Here is a 17,023-nt window from a genome sequence, read left to right as displayed (position 1 = left end):
CCTCTAGAGTTGATACTATGTAATACGAGTATGTATTTGTATAAATAAAATTACCAATAAACTTCTATTAGAAATACAGAAGTTTGGGCGTTCATCTTATGACAAATGAAAAAAATATCCTATATTGCAACCTTTATTATTGGGTGTAAGCTCTGCTTGACGTGTAGATAACTCACACGACGTCAGTATGGTCGTCAGGAAATTTAGGGATTTCCTATATATATATTTCTCCTAAGTGACCTTAAGCTAATAATTAATACGGAGTAATATCTCTTTAATTTGACTTGTGAATTTAAAAGGTATACCTCTATCAAACATGATGTAGGGACTGTTTATATGCATGTGTTGTAGGCCTGATCGAGAAAACTCAGTTACAATTTTTTTGTTAATATTATATTAATTAATAATACTATAACATATGATCATCTCTCACACATAGAGATGGCAACTGGCCAGATATGGGTAGGGTTTAAGTAATCTCAGACCCGGACCTGATTAAAAGTTACCGTCTTAGACCCGGACCTGACGGTCCCATTTAATTACTAACTGTCGGGTAACGGGCTTCCCACAGATAACTGACGTCAGTATTATTTTTCAAATTCTAAGATTAGTCTTAACATTTGGAATAATTCAAAAAGCTACCGACTTTGGAGCAAAATTTATAAGTGCATTATGATCTTTTGGTTATAGTACATCGACATCAAAAAAAATTTGCTAACTGAATGAAATATTTGTATGTAATTTCTAATGGCACAGGAGTGTTGAAGTTGGTATATCGTTGATTCAACTAAGTATATTTGATGAACCAATAGGAATATGCTTAAGATGTAAACATACTATCTTTATGTAATTAATCTATACTAGTCAGGCATATGGGTTCGGGTACACAGGTTGGGTATGCGAGATTTCATTTAAAAGCGTCTCTGGACCCGAACCCGGTAAAAGTATTAAAACGATCTCCATACCCGGCCGTATACCCGTATACCCGGACCCAAACTCGGATAAAAAATGTCGAGTTTCGGTTTTCCCCGCCGGGTAAGGGTTTGTTTGTCATCCCTACTCACACACATTCATTTCGTCCTTACCATAAACTTTCAATTTGCAGTCAATTTGCTATCATAATCATATACCATTATACCAATATAAATCTAAAATCATCATCAAGCTTCTGCAAATCTCAATTAAAATTAAAATGCAAAAATGACTAGATCTGATTATTCATAAAATAAATTAAATGTAATTAAAATTTGAAAATATTAACAAAGATAAATTCTTGTATACTTTTAACCTAACCATTAGATCTAATAAGAGAGAAAGAGAAAACGAGCAACCATACATTAGATCTGATTATATATACATGTTACATCTATACACGAATCTGATTATAAAAATTTGATTATATATACATCTATACATGAATCTGAATCTATACAACTATTAGATCTGACAGGAGAGGAAGGTTTGGGAAAAAGGGTGTTTTGGAATTTAAACTTTGTAAAGAGATATGAAAATGTGTTAAGAGGATAAACTAGGAGAAGATAGAAGAAAAAAGATACCAAGTAACGGACAAAATATTGAAGGACCACACAAAAGGTGTGGTCAAATTACAATGGTAAAATATAAAGAGGGGCCATACTATTTTTAATTTAAGGAGGTGTGCAAGGAGTATCAGCCACTTAAAAAGTTATGATAACCCAACATAACCACATTAAATTTTTGTGTTGTATTTTTCTCGTGATCTAGCTTTATTTTTAGTTTTAATTTATTGTTATAACTTGTAAGTGTGATCGTTGTCACATGGTTGTGTTGTTTGGACCCCAAATTAACAAATTTAAAAAGAAGACATTACCTAATCCATGCTGGGATGTTGCAAAAGCAATCATATATTGATAAGTGTGTCTTCCTAAATTAAGACTCCTTCCTACCAGAACTAGTACAATGTTATCTGTTATATAGCCAATGTTACACTAATATGCATAGTTTCTACTGAAGTGAGTACATTTTGCTATATATTGTTAACTATTGGTTGAATGATTGAGAATTTGAGATATTGATTAACTTAATTAAATGGTTAAAAACACTATGAATATTGAATGCGATCCAAGTATTTATACGTCATAGGGATCCAAAATTTCAAATCATTGAGGATATGTTTGCTATTAGGATATTATGTAATATCCGGTTGGATTTTATGTTTTTAATGGTGTATTTACTATAAAGATTTAAAATGTGTAATCTGTTAATTATCTTTTTTTATACGATCTTTTGAGATTTTGACGTGGCATGATTTTATGATTAAGATTATTTTGAAGCTATTTTTTAAAAAGAATTATCATTTCCCTAATGTAATTAATATTCTATAAAAAGTTCATAAAATGACACACCTTAAAAAGAAAATTTAAACACAAATTATAAATAATGTTTAAAAAAAAACACTAAATGTTCAATGATCATAAAACTTGTAATATTATATAACTTACTCTTTCAAAATCAAGTTTAATTGGTTAAAATTTTTTTTTTTAACCTTTGCAAGTTTAATTGTCATGAGATTCTAAGTTTACCTAAGTTTTAAGTACGACTCTCTAACAAGTTTTTGCAATTTTTTTCTAAAACGTCTATTGTTAGCTTTTAACACTTTAATATATCGACAAAACGTTTAAAATGATATAGATTTTTCTATCTCTACTATATTATAAAACAATTATTCCTTCCATTTTTTCAATTTTAAGTAGTTGAAAACCCCCCAAAATACCACTGCCACTTATTCATAATACATTAGAATAAATCTCAACTACTCATTTTTTTTTCCTTCAAATCTTAACCACTTATTTTTCTTTCCTTCATAAATCATTTTACTACTATAATTCATTCAAAATCTTTTATTTCAAAACTCGTACATCGATAAATTATAAAAATTATATGTGTGGTCTTAAAATTTCATGTTTTTTCATTAGAGAGGTCATTCGATATATTTTCTAAGGAATTTTTAAATCCGAGTTTGGAAGCTGTTTAGTAAAGCATTTGACTATCGTACTTTATAACCTATCATCACCTATGAGGTATCATCAAACCAAAATTTGTGTAAAGTTATCTCTAATGCTAAGGACGCCCTTAGACGTCCTTGAGCTGACACATCATATCCTTACAAATCCTTACACATCCTTATAAATCCTTAAAATCCTATAATTTTACCTCCAACCATACAAACATCCTTACATATCCTTTAACTTCACTAAAAACAAAAGAAATATAAGTAAGGGCACCTAAGGGCATGCCTTTGGTAAGGGCATGCATCAAAATATCTTTAGTTTTGGACAAACTTTAACCGCAAAGGATATCCAAGGGCACCCAAGGGTGCCCAAAACATCCCAATGGAGATAGTCTAATTGGAATGAAGTTTAAAACATGTTTATGTTGACTTCAAAACAGAAATAACCAAGACGCCTCAAACACAAAAACAGACCAAAATACAAACTAAAAAATAATATTTCAATTTTTCTCATAACAAGTCTTCACCAGTCAATATAACAACAACAAAAAACAAGGTGAAATCTTGTTATTCAATTATCATCATCAAACATACAACTACAAATACATCATTCATCCATTATAATTACAACAACTGTAAGTTTCAGATCTGATCAGACAGTAAAAAAAAAGATGGCTCAATCGAGTGCGGATGATGCGGAGCTCCGAAAAGCATGTGAGACAGCAATGGAAGGAAGTAAACAGAAAGTAGTTTTATCGATTCGGGTTGCGAAAAGCCGGGGGGTTTGGGGTAAAACTGGTAAAATTGGTAAAGGTCAAATGGCTAAGCCTAGGGTTCTTGCTATCTCCAGTAAGTTCTTGATCACTTTTTACTTTTTTTATTTTTACAGTATTTATATTATGTATGTAATTGCATTTAATATTTGTTTTACGATAAATGTGCGAAAATATATTAAACTTGTCATGTTTTGTTATTTTATTATATTGTTTTAAATTCCGTTTTTGTAATCTTATGTATGGATATAGTTTATAGGGAAGATGACTAGGTTGGACATTCTCCTTAGGTGATAGTTTTCCTGGTAGATGGCGGCTATACGGGTAACGGGTTGGCTAGGATCCAGATTTAGATACACCGATTACCTATACACTTCTAAGTTCTAACATAGGCGGTTTAACGGCCCTACAGCCCTGATACTATATAGGCTTACCCCGGCCCTATGTTTAGTACGTTTGTATATGCTTGTATGTGTGTATGTTTTATACGTTCTGGTCGATGACATGCTTGTAATTTGGGCCATATACCTTACATGCTAATCATTTATGCTTGTAGGTCTTACTTGATTAGGATGTTTTTATTTTAGTTTGTCATATATGTATACATACCACACACGTTCATTATTAACTCTCATACCTTCGCCGGAGGTTCTTTCGGAGGCAGTCTCTCTACCCTAGGGTAGAGGTAAGACTGTCTACATCTTACCTCCTCATACACTACTTATGCTGGGATTGGGTACAATTGTTGTATGTACGAGACCTCTTATAAGTTGTGAAATGCTGACATGACACACTGGAATGTGTTTGATGACGTTGCAACTTATGATGATGTCATGTGGTTAAAAGAAATAGGAAGTTTGTTACATGAGATAGAGGTTTAGAAGTATGTATAGGTTAATTGAAGTGTTTAAAAAGAATGTGACAGATTAGATGATAGAAAGCTGCTTAGGAAATTGATATGTATTTTATATAAATAATAGTATAAAAGATGCGGAGTAATTGAGATGTGTTACCACCTTACTGTTCTAAGAATAACTCTTTTTTTTTGTGATTTCATTGCTCAAGTGCGTTCTTTTTGCGATATTTTTACCTGAGAAAGTTTGATTCATAAAGAATGTTTGAATGGATGCCTGATGTTGTGAATTGCGAGTTGGGTGGGGGGTGGGGGGGGGGGGAATACATGAGAAATTATTGAAATTTTGATCACCTATGACGTCTAAATTGGTTGTGTAGCACTCATTTTGATGACGTGGCAGTGTATATGGCTGCCATGTCATTAAATGAACCGGTGACTTAATGAAGAGGCCTAGGAGCACATACAATAACAAGTTTTGAAAGTTGATGCGTATAAAGTAGGTTTACAGTATGATACGTACAATAGGAAAATGTGTAAAGTTCAGTATTATCCCAAAGAATTTTCCTTTAGTTAGATACAAAAATTTGTGTAGGTGAAGTGAATTTGCCCAATATTGAGTTTTTGATAAGATTATTTGACTCTATATGTATGTTAAGGTATTTGAAATAGCTATTCAAGGGTTGAAACGTTAAGTTGATGCATTTCTAAAGATTAGGGAAGAAAGCTGTATACCCATTAGTTTTTGAAGCAGGAAAAGATGGAGAATTGTGATATATGTAATATATATATATATGGGGTAACACTCTAGTGAGAACACCCTTAAAATATTTTTATATGTATATATATATATATGGGGGATAGGAATATAAGGCTCTTAGGTACCTAAGCTTAGGTGTGGAACACTCACATATTATTTTTTTAATACATAAAATTCATGGGGGCCATGTGATTTAATTAAAATTCAACAAATATTAAAAAATTAGTATGTGAGGGGTTCCATACTTAAGCTTAGGTGTCGGACAACCTTATATTCACTTTTCCCTATACACACACACACATATATATATAGGGTAAAGTTATTTTGAGAACCCTTTTTTTGTGAGAACCTTTGAGAACTTTTCAAATCAAGCCCAACCGATGATTGTTCTTTACATGAAAATTGTTTTTTGATTGTTTTCTGAATAACTTATGTGTAATTTTGAAGTTTATAATTGTGTCGAGCATGAATTATCATCCGTTTACAATTATGTGGAGATTTGGATTCTTGATCACATGTGCACGAATATTGCTATGATCACATGTATGCAAGTCGATCACATGTAATCATAGCAATATTCATGCACATGTGATCAAGAATCCAAATCTCCACATAATTGTATAACGGATGATAATCCATGCCTCCACACAATTATAAACTTCAAAATTACTCATAAGTTATTCAGAAAACAATCAAAAAACAATTTTCATGTAGAAAATAATCATCCGGGTTTGATTTGAAAAGTTCTCATAGGTTCTTGCAAAAAAAGGGTTCTCAAAATAACTTTAATGTTAGTCTCATAAGAGGATTGTATAACCACATTGCTGCCATCGCGTTAGAAAAAGAGGTTTTTGTGGTTTACCCATTCAAGAACAACCCTTTTTTGTAATATATTTTATTCAAATATCTTATCCAATAATTGCTTAGAGCATCAGGTATCGATGCAGTGTGCAGAATCATCCAGAACACCACATCAACGACATCAGCTTTCATTATTCCATCAGATTTTAGCCATTATGAATACAGAACGATCCAGAACGCAGAATACCAATTTTTTTTTTATTATATGTAAAAGTTATATAAATTATTTTAAAACTACTTTTTATTCAAAAATAAAAATAAACATATTTTAGTAATATAAGTAAAATATTACGATAAAAAATTATCTATGATAAACATAAAACTAAGATAACCAAATTTATGTATAAGTATATACCTTTGTTTTACCATTTCGTTAGTAAAAATGTTTGTAAATTTTAATAATAACTCAAATTTTGGTCTTAAAATCAGATCTAGTAATTAATTATTAGTTATATCGTTGATGACACTTTCTTTAGGAAGCATAGATAGATATATCGGTCAGTTTAGAGAGTTTGTCTATGTTTTAACTTTAGTTTTAATGATATATATATATATGTGAAGTCTCTAGTCTCCACTCTTCACTCTCCACCATACATACATTAACTAATAAAAATAAGCTTTTTATCCTCTTCCCCACTTCTATATGTAAGTTACAGTCTGAACCTATTTTCCACAATTTGTTATCGAATATAACAAAAGTAAAAAACCAAATATATCAAATGACTCCTCTGCTTATTACAAGCTTATTAAATATAAGGTGGGCCTACATTTATTAACTAAAAGTAGATGATAGATAGCATGCCGTGGAACGGCAATGAAACCAAGAATCTTGATGGATTCTTGATGAAGTGCTCGGCAAACAATAGGAGGGAATGAATGAAGTTCTGTGCCAACAGCCATGTAAGCATTCGGGGTTCAGCATTTTCGTTCCATACTCAATGCTCTTAAAGGACAACCTTTTGTATTATTATAATGACCCGTTTTTGTGGTTTCGCCATTCACAAACAACCCTTCAGTTGTAATAAGAAGAGTTTTATGTAGACATATTCATAGTATGAGAAGCTTTTAAATAAACATTCTACAAATAAAATTTAAAGGAGGGCAGCAGCTTCTGGCTTAGTTAATCTTTAAGTTAAAGTTGAATCTTTTTGATTAAAAATCCCAAGTGCTAAGAGGAAGGAGAATTAGTGAAAGTCTAACTGTGAGAGGGACTTGTCGATGCTAACAGATTCTCTTCCAAAATTTAGTTTGTATGCTAGGTTAGAATTGCGATATAGTTTTTGGACAAAATAATATTTTTTTTTCGAATTATCAATAAAAGGTGGACAATTTGGACCAGTTAGTAATACTTTTATGTATAAAATAGACAAGTGACCAAACAGAACAAAAGCTAAGTGTGAATGAATATTACCATATTAATCCTTTGTCTGGAGTAAGTGTGAATGAAACGATTGTTTGATGAGTTTTATGAACAAAAAATTCTTAATGATCAACTAGTGTTAGTTTAAAATAATAAATTATTTTGATATCAAGTATTCAATATAAGATAATGATATTTATATAGCATTATTGCCACGTCTTTAATAATTAAGGATATTATTATAAAACTTGATATGCTGCATGTTCACTTAACGGTTTGGGTACAAGTCTTAATTCAAAGAAAAACGTAGATTTTAGAAGTTTACCAAAAACTATTGTCAAAAGAAACGTAAAAAAAAAGAACAGATCAGACGTGTGGCAATCAAAGGCACAAGAGGAGGTGGGAAGGGGTTTAATACGTAACAAAGGCCCACATGAAAGAGGAGGGAGTAAGCAATGTTATGATATACGATCATGCTTTGAATGATGAAAATAAAGATCGGAGGGGCTACCAATTAAATGGGCTGCATGTCTGAAATAAGTCGGTTCAAACAACCATATATGCATGACCCAATAAGACCCTCATCTTATGGAAGGCATTTTAGATAATCTTAATTACAAGCTTATAGGTTAAGCTAAAAAGCTCAATGAATTGTTTGGACGAGCTTATTAGTGTGACTGGGATGTTATTGTTTATTCCTTTGTTCCCTTTGGGAAGAGTAGATCAGCGCAATATGCAATTACAAGGCTGGTCCTAGGAGCTTCTTCATATTAAGAACGGTTGATCAGCTTGTTGAGGAAATCTTTGGCACAGTTAGACTCAAGCTTTTCACGCTATGGTTCCAGAAAACAAGCAAAGTGGAAGTAGCATTGGCAATTTGGAATTTACCTACATCATTGTATAATGCACTGTAGCTTTCTGTATTTCTAGTCATGAATAGTTGTTAGTGTCTAGATTTTTGGTTCGAGGGTGGATGTCGCTTTCTTTGGTAGTGGATGTGGCACAATGGTGCATGCAAGTGTAAAAAGTAAAAGTTGGGTTGATATTCAGTCGACCCGCTTGATTAAATCTTAATATATAAAAGCTAACCAGTGTAAAACCCTTTTACCCAAAATAACCCAAGAAGCGGAATCCATAAGCCTGGAAAATAAACTTAACCATACACCCCCTAAGTCTCATGCAAACACAACCGTATTGACATACTCTACTATCAAGTAACAACAGTTATATTTTTATCTTATTATTGCATAAATTGGCTTACTAATACACTGAAGTTAGGACATTGGCAATGTTTACGGAATATAAACATTTTGGTTTCCTTCTGAATTCTGATACTACTAAGGGTGAGTATCTGTTGTGTATGTCCTAAATGCCCCAAAAAAAAATTGGTTACTTATATGCAAAGAATATCTAGTTAACAAGCAGAGAAGTTTACACTTAACAAACAATAACATTTTTTGCAATTTTTTTTTTAATTTGGGGATATAGATTATAAACGATGAATGTAGTTTGGTCTGTAACTATTTGTGGTGCATGCAGCAAAAGAAAAGGCTCAACAAACTAAAGCTTTTCTCCATGTCTTGAAGTATTCAAATGGAGGAGTTCTTGAGGTCCATATTTATCTTTCCATTCTTCCCCTCGATCTTCTTCTGCCTGCATAACTGTACATCATTTTTTTCAGATAGTATTTAAAAAATTCTATTTGTAAAACATGTGTAGCCTGCAAAACTATACAAGTTGAAGCATCTTTCAAAGGTGGAGGTTTTAACTAATGACCCTAGTGGATGCACATTTATGCTGGTAATGTTTCTTCAACATGACTTGTATTCTTTAATTTCTCAGGGTTACAATGTGTTCTTTATAGCAAGTTTACTGATCAATGATTATATTAGATAGACTGCTCCTTCACTTAATTGGCTATTCCTTCTATAGGGTTTTGATAATCTTAGAAGTCAAAGTGTTGCTCCTCCTCAATGGACCATGCGGAATATTGATGACAGGTAATGTGGCCTCAACTTATACATTACTTCAACCATGATAACATAAATCAGTTTTTAGTAATTATGTATTTTTGGATGTTATAGGAACCGTCTCTTGCTCTATATATTGAACATGTGTAAAGACGTATTGGGCCGTCTACCAAAAGTTGTGGGTATTGATGTAGTGGAGATGGCTCTTTGGGCCAAGGTGTGTATAAATGTTCCTAATTGATAAATGTTGCTCTATTGTTTATTACATATAATAGTAATATACCTTATAATCCTTTTGATCTTGTAGGAACATACACCGGTGGTTTCTAAGAAACGAAGTATTCAAGATGGACCTGCTACAGATGGCATTGCAGAAAGTGACATGAAGGTTACAGTTGAAAAAGAACTTGTTTCTCAAGCAGAAGAAGAGGACATGGAGGCTCTTTTGAGTGTGTATGTTTACTATGTTTCTTTCTCTGTTCATAAGGGCTAAGATACTTAATTGTGAAACAATGGGTTATATATTACTAAAATAACACCATATATTGACATTGTATTCAGATATGTGATGGGTATCGGGGAAGCAGAAGCCTTTTCTGAACGGTTAAAGCGTGAACTTCATGCTTTGGAAGCAGCAAATGTTCATGCTATTTTGGAAAGTGAGCCTTTGGTAGATGAGGTAAATATTTCATTTTAGCCTGATTTCACCAATCTTGTTTTGACTTCCCACGTGATGGTCAACTAAGGTATTTTCTTTATGCTTATGTTGAGCAGGTGTTGCAGGGGCTTGAGGCAGCCACAGTTTGTGTTGATGACATGGATGAATGGCTAGGGATTTTTAATGTAAAACTTAGACATATGAGAGAGGACATTGAGTCGGTACGTATTTATCTATATCTTCAAATTATTCCATATTTCACATCTACTTTAACTATACATATTTTATAATCTGAAATCACAGATAGAAACCCGCAATAACCAGCTGGAAATGCAGTCTGTAAATAATAAAGCTCTAATCGAGGAGCTGGATAAGCTTCTTGAGAGACTGCGTATACCTTCAGAGGTACAAAATATTCTATTGTTATAACTTTCTGAAACTAATTTAGAGGTGGCAAAATTGTTGGATTAGTGGGTTAGGTGATGGGTCAAAGTGGCTTTGGATCAAGACATGTAAATCTTTTGTCAGGTTTACTTGAATGCTTCTTGTCCTGTTATTTTTACTTCTTTATATATGACGGGTGTGTAATATTTTATCAGTTAATAAACTCTTCTTTTAAGTATGAATTAAAAGGTATTATGCATTAACTTTATCTGAGAACATGACCTCTGACAGGAGTTTTTGACGGATAAGAATCAGGGTAATGAATAGGATGAGTGGAGGTGTTCTTTTCTTTTCTATTTTATCTTTTTTCATACCCCTTTTTGGGATAAGGAGGCGTAGGAGCCTTAGTTTCCCATGGGTAGATATTTGCCTCTACTTCTAACTTTCAAAAAGCTTTTAGAAGCCCCCCTGCTCCAGTTTCAGGCTTTCAGTTCTAAGTATAGATATACTACTAGGGTAGAACAAAAGGCTGGGTGTCCCATGGGTAGATACTTGCGGGGTTACTTTCATGTACATTGCTTATGAGTCGTAGGTTCCCATGGGTAGATAATTGCTGCTTCCACTAGGTTTAGATACTTCAATATGCTTTTAGCATAGGTTTAATAGCATCCTTCACACATAGGCTTATATAGGCTTTTCTGATTATTTTTGTACTCGTATATGCGTGTATGCTTGTCTGCATACTTGGTTGTTCATATTGTTTCTTTTTTGACACTTAAGCGTGCATATAAACACACACGCACCCCCACCCCTTCTCTTTCCCTAGCTCCACGCACACACTGTTTACTCTCACACGCTCTGTCCATAGGCCATTTTGGAAGCAGTCTCTCTACCCTTGGGTAGGGGCAAGACTTTCTACATCCCACCTTCCCCATACCCTGCTCATGGCGGGATTGGGAACCGTTGAGGTATTTTGCTCAAAAGCTACAGTTTGTGATACTTCTACCCGTTTGACCAATTTTACTTTTACCTGTTTTTTTCTTTTGTTTTTTTAACCAACTTGTTTGACCCTTCAGATATAAAGCATAACCTCAAACGACCCAATTATAACTAATTGGTTGAAATTGCCACATCTAGGAATTATTTAGTTATTAGTTCAATAATCCTGTGTCTTTTCCAGTATGCAGCTTGCCTAACAGGAGGTTCCTTTGACGAGGCTCGCATGCTTCAAAATATAGAAGCATGTGAATGGTTAACTGGTGCTTTACGTGGCCTTGAAGCACCTAGTTTGGATCCAAGTTTTGCCAGCATTAGAGCGGTATATTGATTTCTTACTTTTTCTTCTCCTGCAATATTTTGTTCATCGCATGTAAACTAACCCCAGTTTTCTTATATTACAGGTCAGGGAGAAGAGAGCAGAACTTGACAAATTAAAAACAACTTTTGTTCGAAGAGCCTCTGAGTTTTTGAGAAATTATTTTGCTAGTTTGGTTGATTTCATGATAAGTGATAAAAGTTACTTCTCCCAGGTGTGTTCTGTAGGCTGTTTCTTGTTTATTCTAGGGATGACAATATTGACCCATTTTACTTATAAAGGGGCAGATTTTGGTTTTCCTTTCTCAAATGGGTCAATTGAAAAAAATGTAGCTGTCAGGGGAATAGGTCAAATAGGTTTTGAAGTCATCCAAAGGCTCTTTTTAATGCATACAAGCTCCCAAGTATTCTTATCCAGAGATCTATAGACACATTCATTACTTATAAAATTGACAAACAAATGGTAACCAAACAACATGAAGTGACCTGTTTTGACCTCTTCTAAGGTGACACGTGTAAATCAAAGCATGTTATTTTTTCCATTACACAAACTGCCCGACCTGCCTGTTGCCATGTTTTAGTATTTGTATTGTTAAACATCTTGAAATTCATAAGTATGGGTTTTGCGGGTGTTTTGAATTGGACAGCGGGGGCAGCTGAAGAGGCCTGATCATGCTGATCTTCGCTTCAAATGCAGGACTTATGCTCGCCTGCTACAACACTTGAAGGTAAGTTTTATACGTATTAGCTATACAATCATTAATAAAAGATATTTCAACTTAATTGTATAACAAAAGCATCCTGTACTCATTATGTGCAGAGTCTTGATAAAAATTGTTTGGGCCCTTTGAGGAAAGCTTACTGCATGTCCCTTAATCTGCTTTTACGGCGCGAGGTATGGGTCGTAACTCATAAACTTGTTAAACATACTTTCTCAATTTAGCATTTTATGCCTCTGCTAAGACATGAAACTGCAAAGATAATTTATTAAAACATTTCTATTGTTTCCAGGCTCGTGAATTTGCTAATGAGCTTCGAGCTGGTACTAAAGCCTCAAGAAATCCAAATGTCTGGCTTGAAGGCTCCACTGGTTCAAATCAGAATGTTAACAATGCAGATACTTCCACAGTCTCAGAAGCATATGCCAAGATGCTAACTATATTTATCCCACTCCTTGTTGATGAGGTAAGTTATTTATCATAATTATATATTATTGTTAATTTCTAATTGAAAATGTTGTAACTATCTTCACTATTGCAGAGTTCATTCTTCTCGCACTTCATGTGCTTTGGAGTTTCTGCGCTTGCTGCACCAGGGAGTCCTGCGAATGGTGACAAATCCAATGAAGATGACTTAGGGATTATGGACATTGATGATAATGACAGCAACAACAAAAGTAAAATATATTTCATGTCTTTAACTTATGCTTAGAGTTGGCAACATAGTTTCAGGTTGGGTAACGTGTTAAAAACAGGCTAGGTCGGTATTGGTGACCTGCAAACAGTTTTTATTCAAATCTGTTTTTTAGAATTGTATTTATAGTAAGTGTTTAGTTATAGTTATGAAAACAATAATATAATAAAGTTTGCAATAAAGTGACTTAGGAGGTTGTAACTTTGGGTGATTTCCCACCAGTTTGGTCTGGTTAATATTTTTTCATTTGACTCATTTAAGATAAAAAACCCTAATTGACTAGAGACTGGTTTAAAATATCCACCTCAACTCATACTGTTGTTGAGCTCTACACTTAAAATATTGCAGGTATATCTGAGCTTGGAGCACTAAATGAATCACTACGTGATTTACTAGATGGGATCCAGGTACTGGAATTAACTATCTGATGCGATAGTTGAACTAATAAAAAGTCTCTTTTACTCTTGTATTTGAATTTAGTTGACTTTTATTATGGAACATTTAATATATAATATGTATAAATAGGAAAACAAGTCATTTATAACTGATATTGAATGAAAGAAGACAACCTTTTTGGGACAAACAAACTTAGTAAGGTGGGGCAATAAGGATGGAACGGAGGGAGTAATGATTATAGTTTGATGTTTTGTTTAAGGTTTGCTCTTATGCGAATGATGGTTAACAGGAGGATTTTTATGCGGTCGTCGACTGGGCATACAAAATTGATCCATTACGGTGCATATCAATGCATGGCATAACAGAACGGTATATTTCTGGTCAGAAAGCAGATGCAGCCGGATATGTACGCCTTTTGCTTGATAAACTAGAAGAAAAAATAACTGCACAGTTTACCCGTGTATGTTATGACTTTTATGTCGATCCAGTGTGATAATTTTGAATCATGTCCATTTTTTTTTCTGTCCTTTTGAGACTTGGAATTGCTTCTAAGTTGTCTCTTGAAATGTAGTTTGTAGATGAAGCTTGTCACCAGATAGAAAAAAATGAACGAAATGTTCGACAAATGGGTGTTTTGTCATACATTCCCAGGTAAAATGGTCATTTTTGTTACATATGTATTCGATTTGGTACTAATTATTAACATACATAATGTATAATTGCCTGATGTAAATGTAGATTTGCAACTCTTGCTACACGTATGGAACAATATATCCAAGGACAGTCTAGAGATTTAGTCGATCAAGCATACATTAAGTTTGTAAGTAGTCTCTCCTAATGATCCAAATTCACCCGTCTCAACGTATCAGTCCTTAAAAGATTGAATTTATCTTATGTATAAACTATTTAATCACCGGTGAATATTTTGCCAGATTGGCGTGATGTTTGCTACTCTGGACAAGATTGCTCAGACAGACCCCAAATATGCTGATATTATTCTTCTGGAGAACTATGCTGCATTCCAAAATAGGTAATAGTATTTTGTAGAGGTGGTCATATGTGCAGGTTGGGAAGCGTTGGGGATGGGTTGACCACTAGCATTTTTTGTCCGCTTCTATTATCTGCTAATGTTATAGGTATGATTACAAAAGTTATAACTATGTGATTACGATATCAATATTATTTTTCAAGAAATAAAACAAGTTATGATGATGTTAAGTGTTTTAAATACACTTTGGGCGATTGCGACTGTCAACCTGCTAGACTCGTTTGATCTCCATCCTTTTTTGCTGATCATTTTACCGGCCCATTAGGAATGAGTCATAACCCAAATTGACCCGTTCATAAATTATGTGTCGAAATTGCAACCCTAGTATTCTGTGATTCTATTCCTTCAGTTCTCCAACTTTAATACATAAGATGCTGATCAGAAGCAGTTTTATGCAGTCTGTATGATCTGGCAAATGTTGTGCCAACTTTAGCCAAGTTTTATCATCAAGCAAGTGAATCCTATGAACAAGCTTGCACACGGCATATAAGTGTGATTATATATTATGTAAGAAAAAGACTGAAACTTTATTGGTAGCTTTAATTCAAATATCTGAACTGTTAGTCATCATGTATTCTTGATCTAAAGTCAATTAAGATGGTCGGTTGTCGATAATTGCAGCAATTTGAGCGACTTTTCCAGTTTGCTCGGAGAATTGAGGATTTGATGTATACTATCACGCCTGAAGAGGTTAGTGCTTATCATTTGCTAAGTAATCAATGAAGTATATTATGGGATATAGAAAAAAAAACCTTGGTAAACAGTTATAATTCGGAGATATTGTCAAATAGATAAATGAGATCATTAGTAGAGCAGTTACTTTGAATTGATGATCTTCAAAAATGTATTTCAGACTTTTTTGTCTTTCTGAATTCCGAATTTATTTTGTTTTTAATGATGAAACAGATACATTAAAAACCGATCATCTCTTTTTGAACATTTAATCAATAGCTCGATTATCATATTGGATAGTTATATTTGGAAGTCCATGTAACGCTGGCAGAGATCTAGTTTCTGTTATGTTGTAATGTGTACGGGTATCTTGCCTTTGGTTGGAGGTCTAATGCTTGAAGCACCTTATATAGTTGAAATTCACTTTTACATGTACTTTTAAATCAAGTATAAACCAAACCCTAAGACAGAGTTGTTGTCATTGATTTATAATGTCTTTGATAACTGCAGATTCCTTTCCAGCTTGGATTATCAAAAATGGATCTTAGGAAGGTGGTGAAATCAAGTTTAGCAGGCGTAAGTGTAATAATAATAACAATACACTGAAAAGCCCCCCTTATTATTTTGGAAAGACTAATGCAACTAGTTTCATACATAGGTCGACAAGCACATTGGTGCAATGTATAAAAAGCTGCAGAAAAATTTGACTTCTGAGGAATTATTACCTTCACTTTGGGATAAATGCAAGGTATTTTCAGTTTTTATATGCTTAATACTATCAGCTACCGGATATATACAGTCTAAAACGGTAACCAACTTTTGTTTGATTTATATCTTGGGTAACAAATCATGAAAATAGAGACCATCAACGTTTCGAAACTTTTGATGTAACTATGTAAGGCAATTACCTAAGATAACATTTTCTGGCGACATGTTAGTAAGAAATCAAGTTTGCCAAAAGGTTCTGCCACATCGTATCATACCAAGTCAGCTTATGTCGAATCGGAAATTTGGAATGTTGTATTACCTTTAGTTTTTGCATGTTGTATTTTATTCTGCATTAAAAGTTTGGCTACTTACCTTTGTATACAATTAGCTTAGTGTTGATATTTAAAAGGTTCTAACATGGCTGTTGATTTACAGAAAGAATTTCTTGACAAATATGATAGCTTCGCTCAACTTGTTGCTAAGATCTACCCCAGTGAGACAATTCCATCCGTAACAGAAATGAGAGATATTTTAGCAAATATGTAGGGTTTCAGTATTTATTTTAGACTCTTAAGATATTGTGTTTTGGGTGTATATTTGTGTTAGTATGTAAGCAGTTGAATTTGTCTCTATTGTTTGTAGTTAAGTTTATATGTATACTGTTTTTGGTGGCACACTAATTTTATTTCAACATTTCGAGGTTCATTTTAGTTTTATTTGGTTTGTATGTTAATTTGGATTATGAATAAAACATCTGAAAAGTATATATAGAATTTGATTCATTTTTTCTTCATTTTGTTGTGTTTTGTTTTCTTTCTGGCATAATTCGTAAACACTAAATAGTGTCATGATTTCTTTTCTTGG

At 33.4% G+C, this 17,023-nt stretch overlaps 1 protein-coding gene across 1 annotated transcript; it reads left to right on the top strand.

Annotated features, from left to right (window-relative positions):
- Positions 1-3,483: 3,483 nt before the first annotated feature.
- Positions 3,484-16,952, top strand: LOC122607601 (exocyst complex component SEC3A-like). The gene is made up of 25 exons (XM_043780615.1): positions 3,484-3,838; positions 9,136-9,206; positions 9,316-9,396; positions 9,529-9,596; positions 9,681-9,783; positions 9,874-10,019; positions 10,128-10,245; positions 10,341-10,445; positions 10,528-10,629; positions 11,789-11,926; positions 12,009-12,137; positions 12,570-12,650; positions 12,743-12,817; positions 12,934-13,107; positions 13,183-13,318; positions 13,684-13,742; positions 14,021-14,191; positions 14,303-14,382; positions 14,470-14,551; positions 14,664-14,761; positions 15,178-15,286; positions 15,401-15,469; positions 15,962-16,027; positions 16,110-16,199; positions 16,595-16,952. The coding sequence occupies exons 1-25, from the start codon at positions 3,661-3,663 to the stop codon at positions 16,703-16,705; spliced, it is 2,640 nt and encodes an 879-aa protein (XP_043636550.1). The 5' UTR covers positions 3,484-3,660; the 3' UTR covers positions 16,706-16,952.
- Positions 16,953-17,023: the final 71 nt, after the last annotated feature.

The sequence above is a fragment of the Erigeron canadensis genome, chromosome 7, assembly GCF_010389155.1.
Source record: "Erigeron canadensis isolate Cc75 chromosome 7, C_canadensis_v1, whole genome shotgun sequence".
Classification (NCBI taxonomy): domain Eukaryota; kingdom Viridiplantae; phylum Streptophyta; class Magnoliopsida; order Asterales; family Asteraceae; genus Erigeron; species Erigeron canadensis.
The sequence above is the reverse complement of the archived record's forward strand: the minus strand, read 5'-3'. Positions and strand labels throughout refer to the sequence as shown.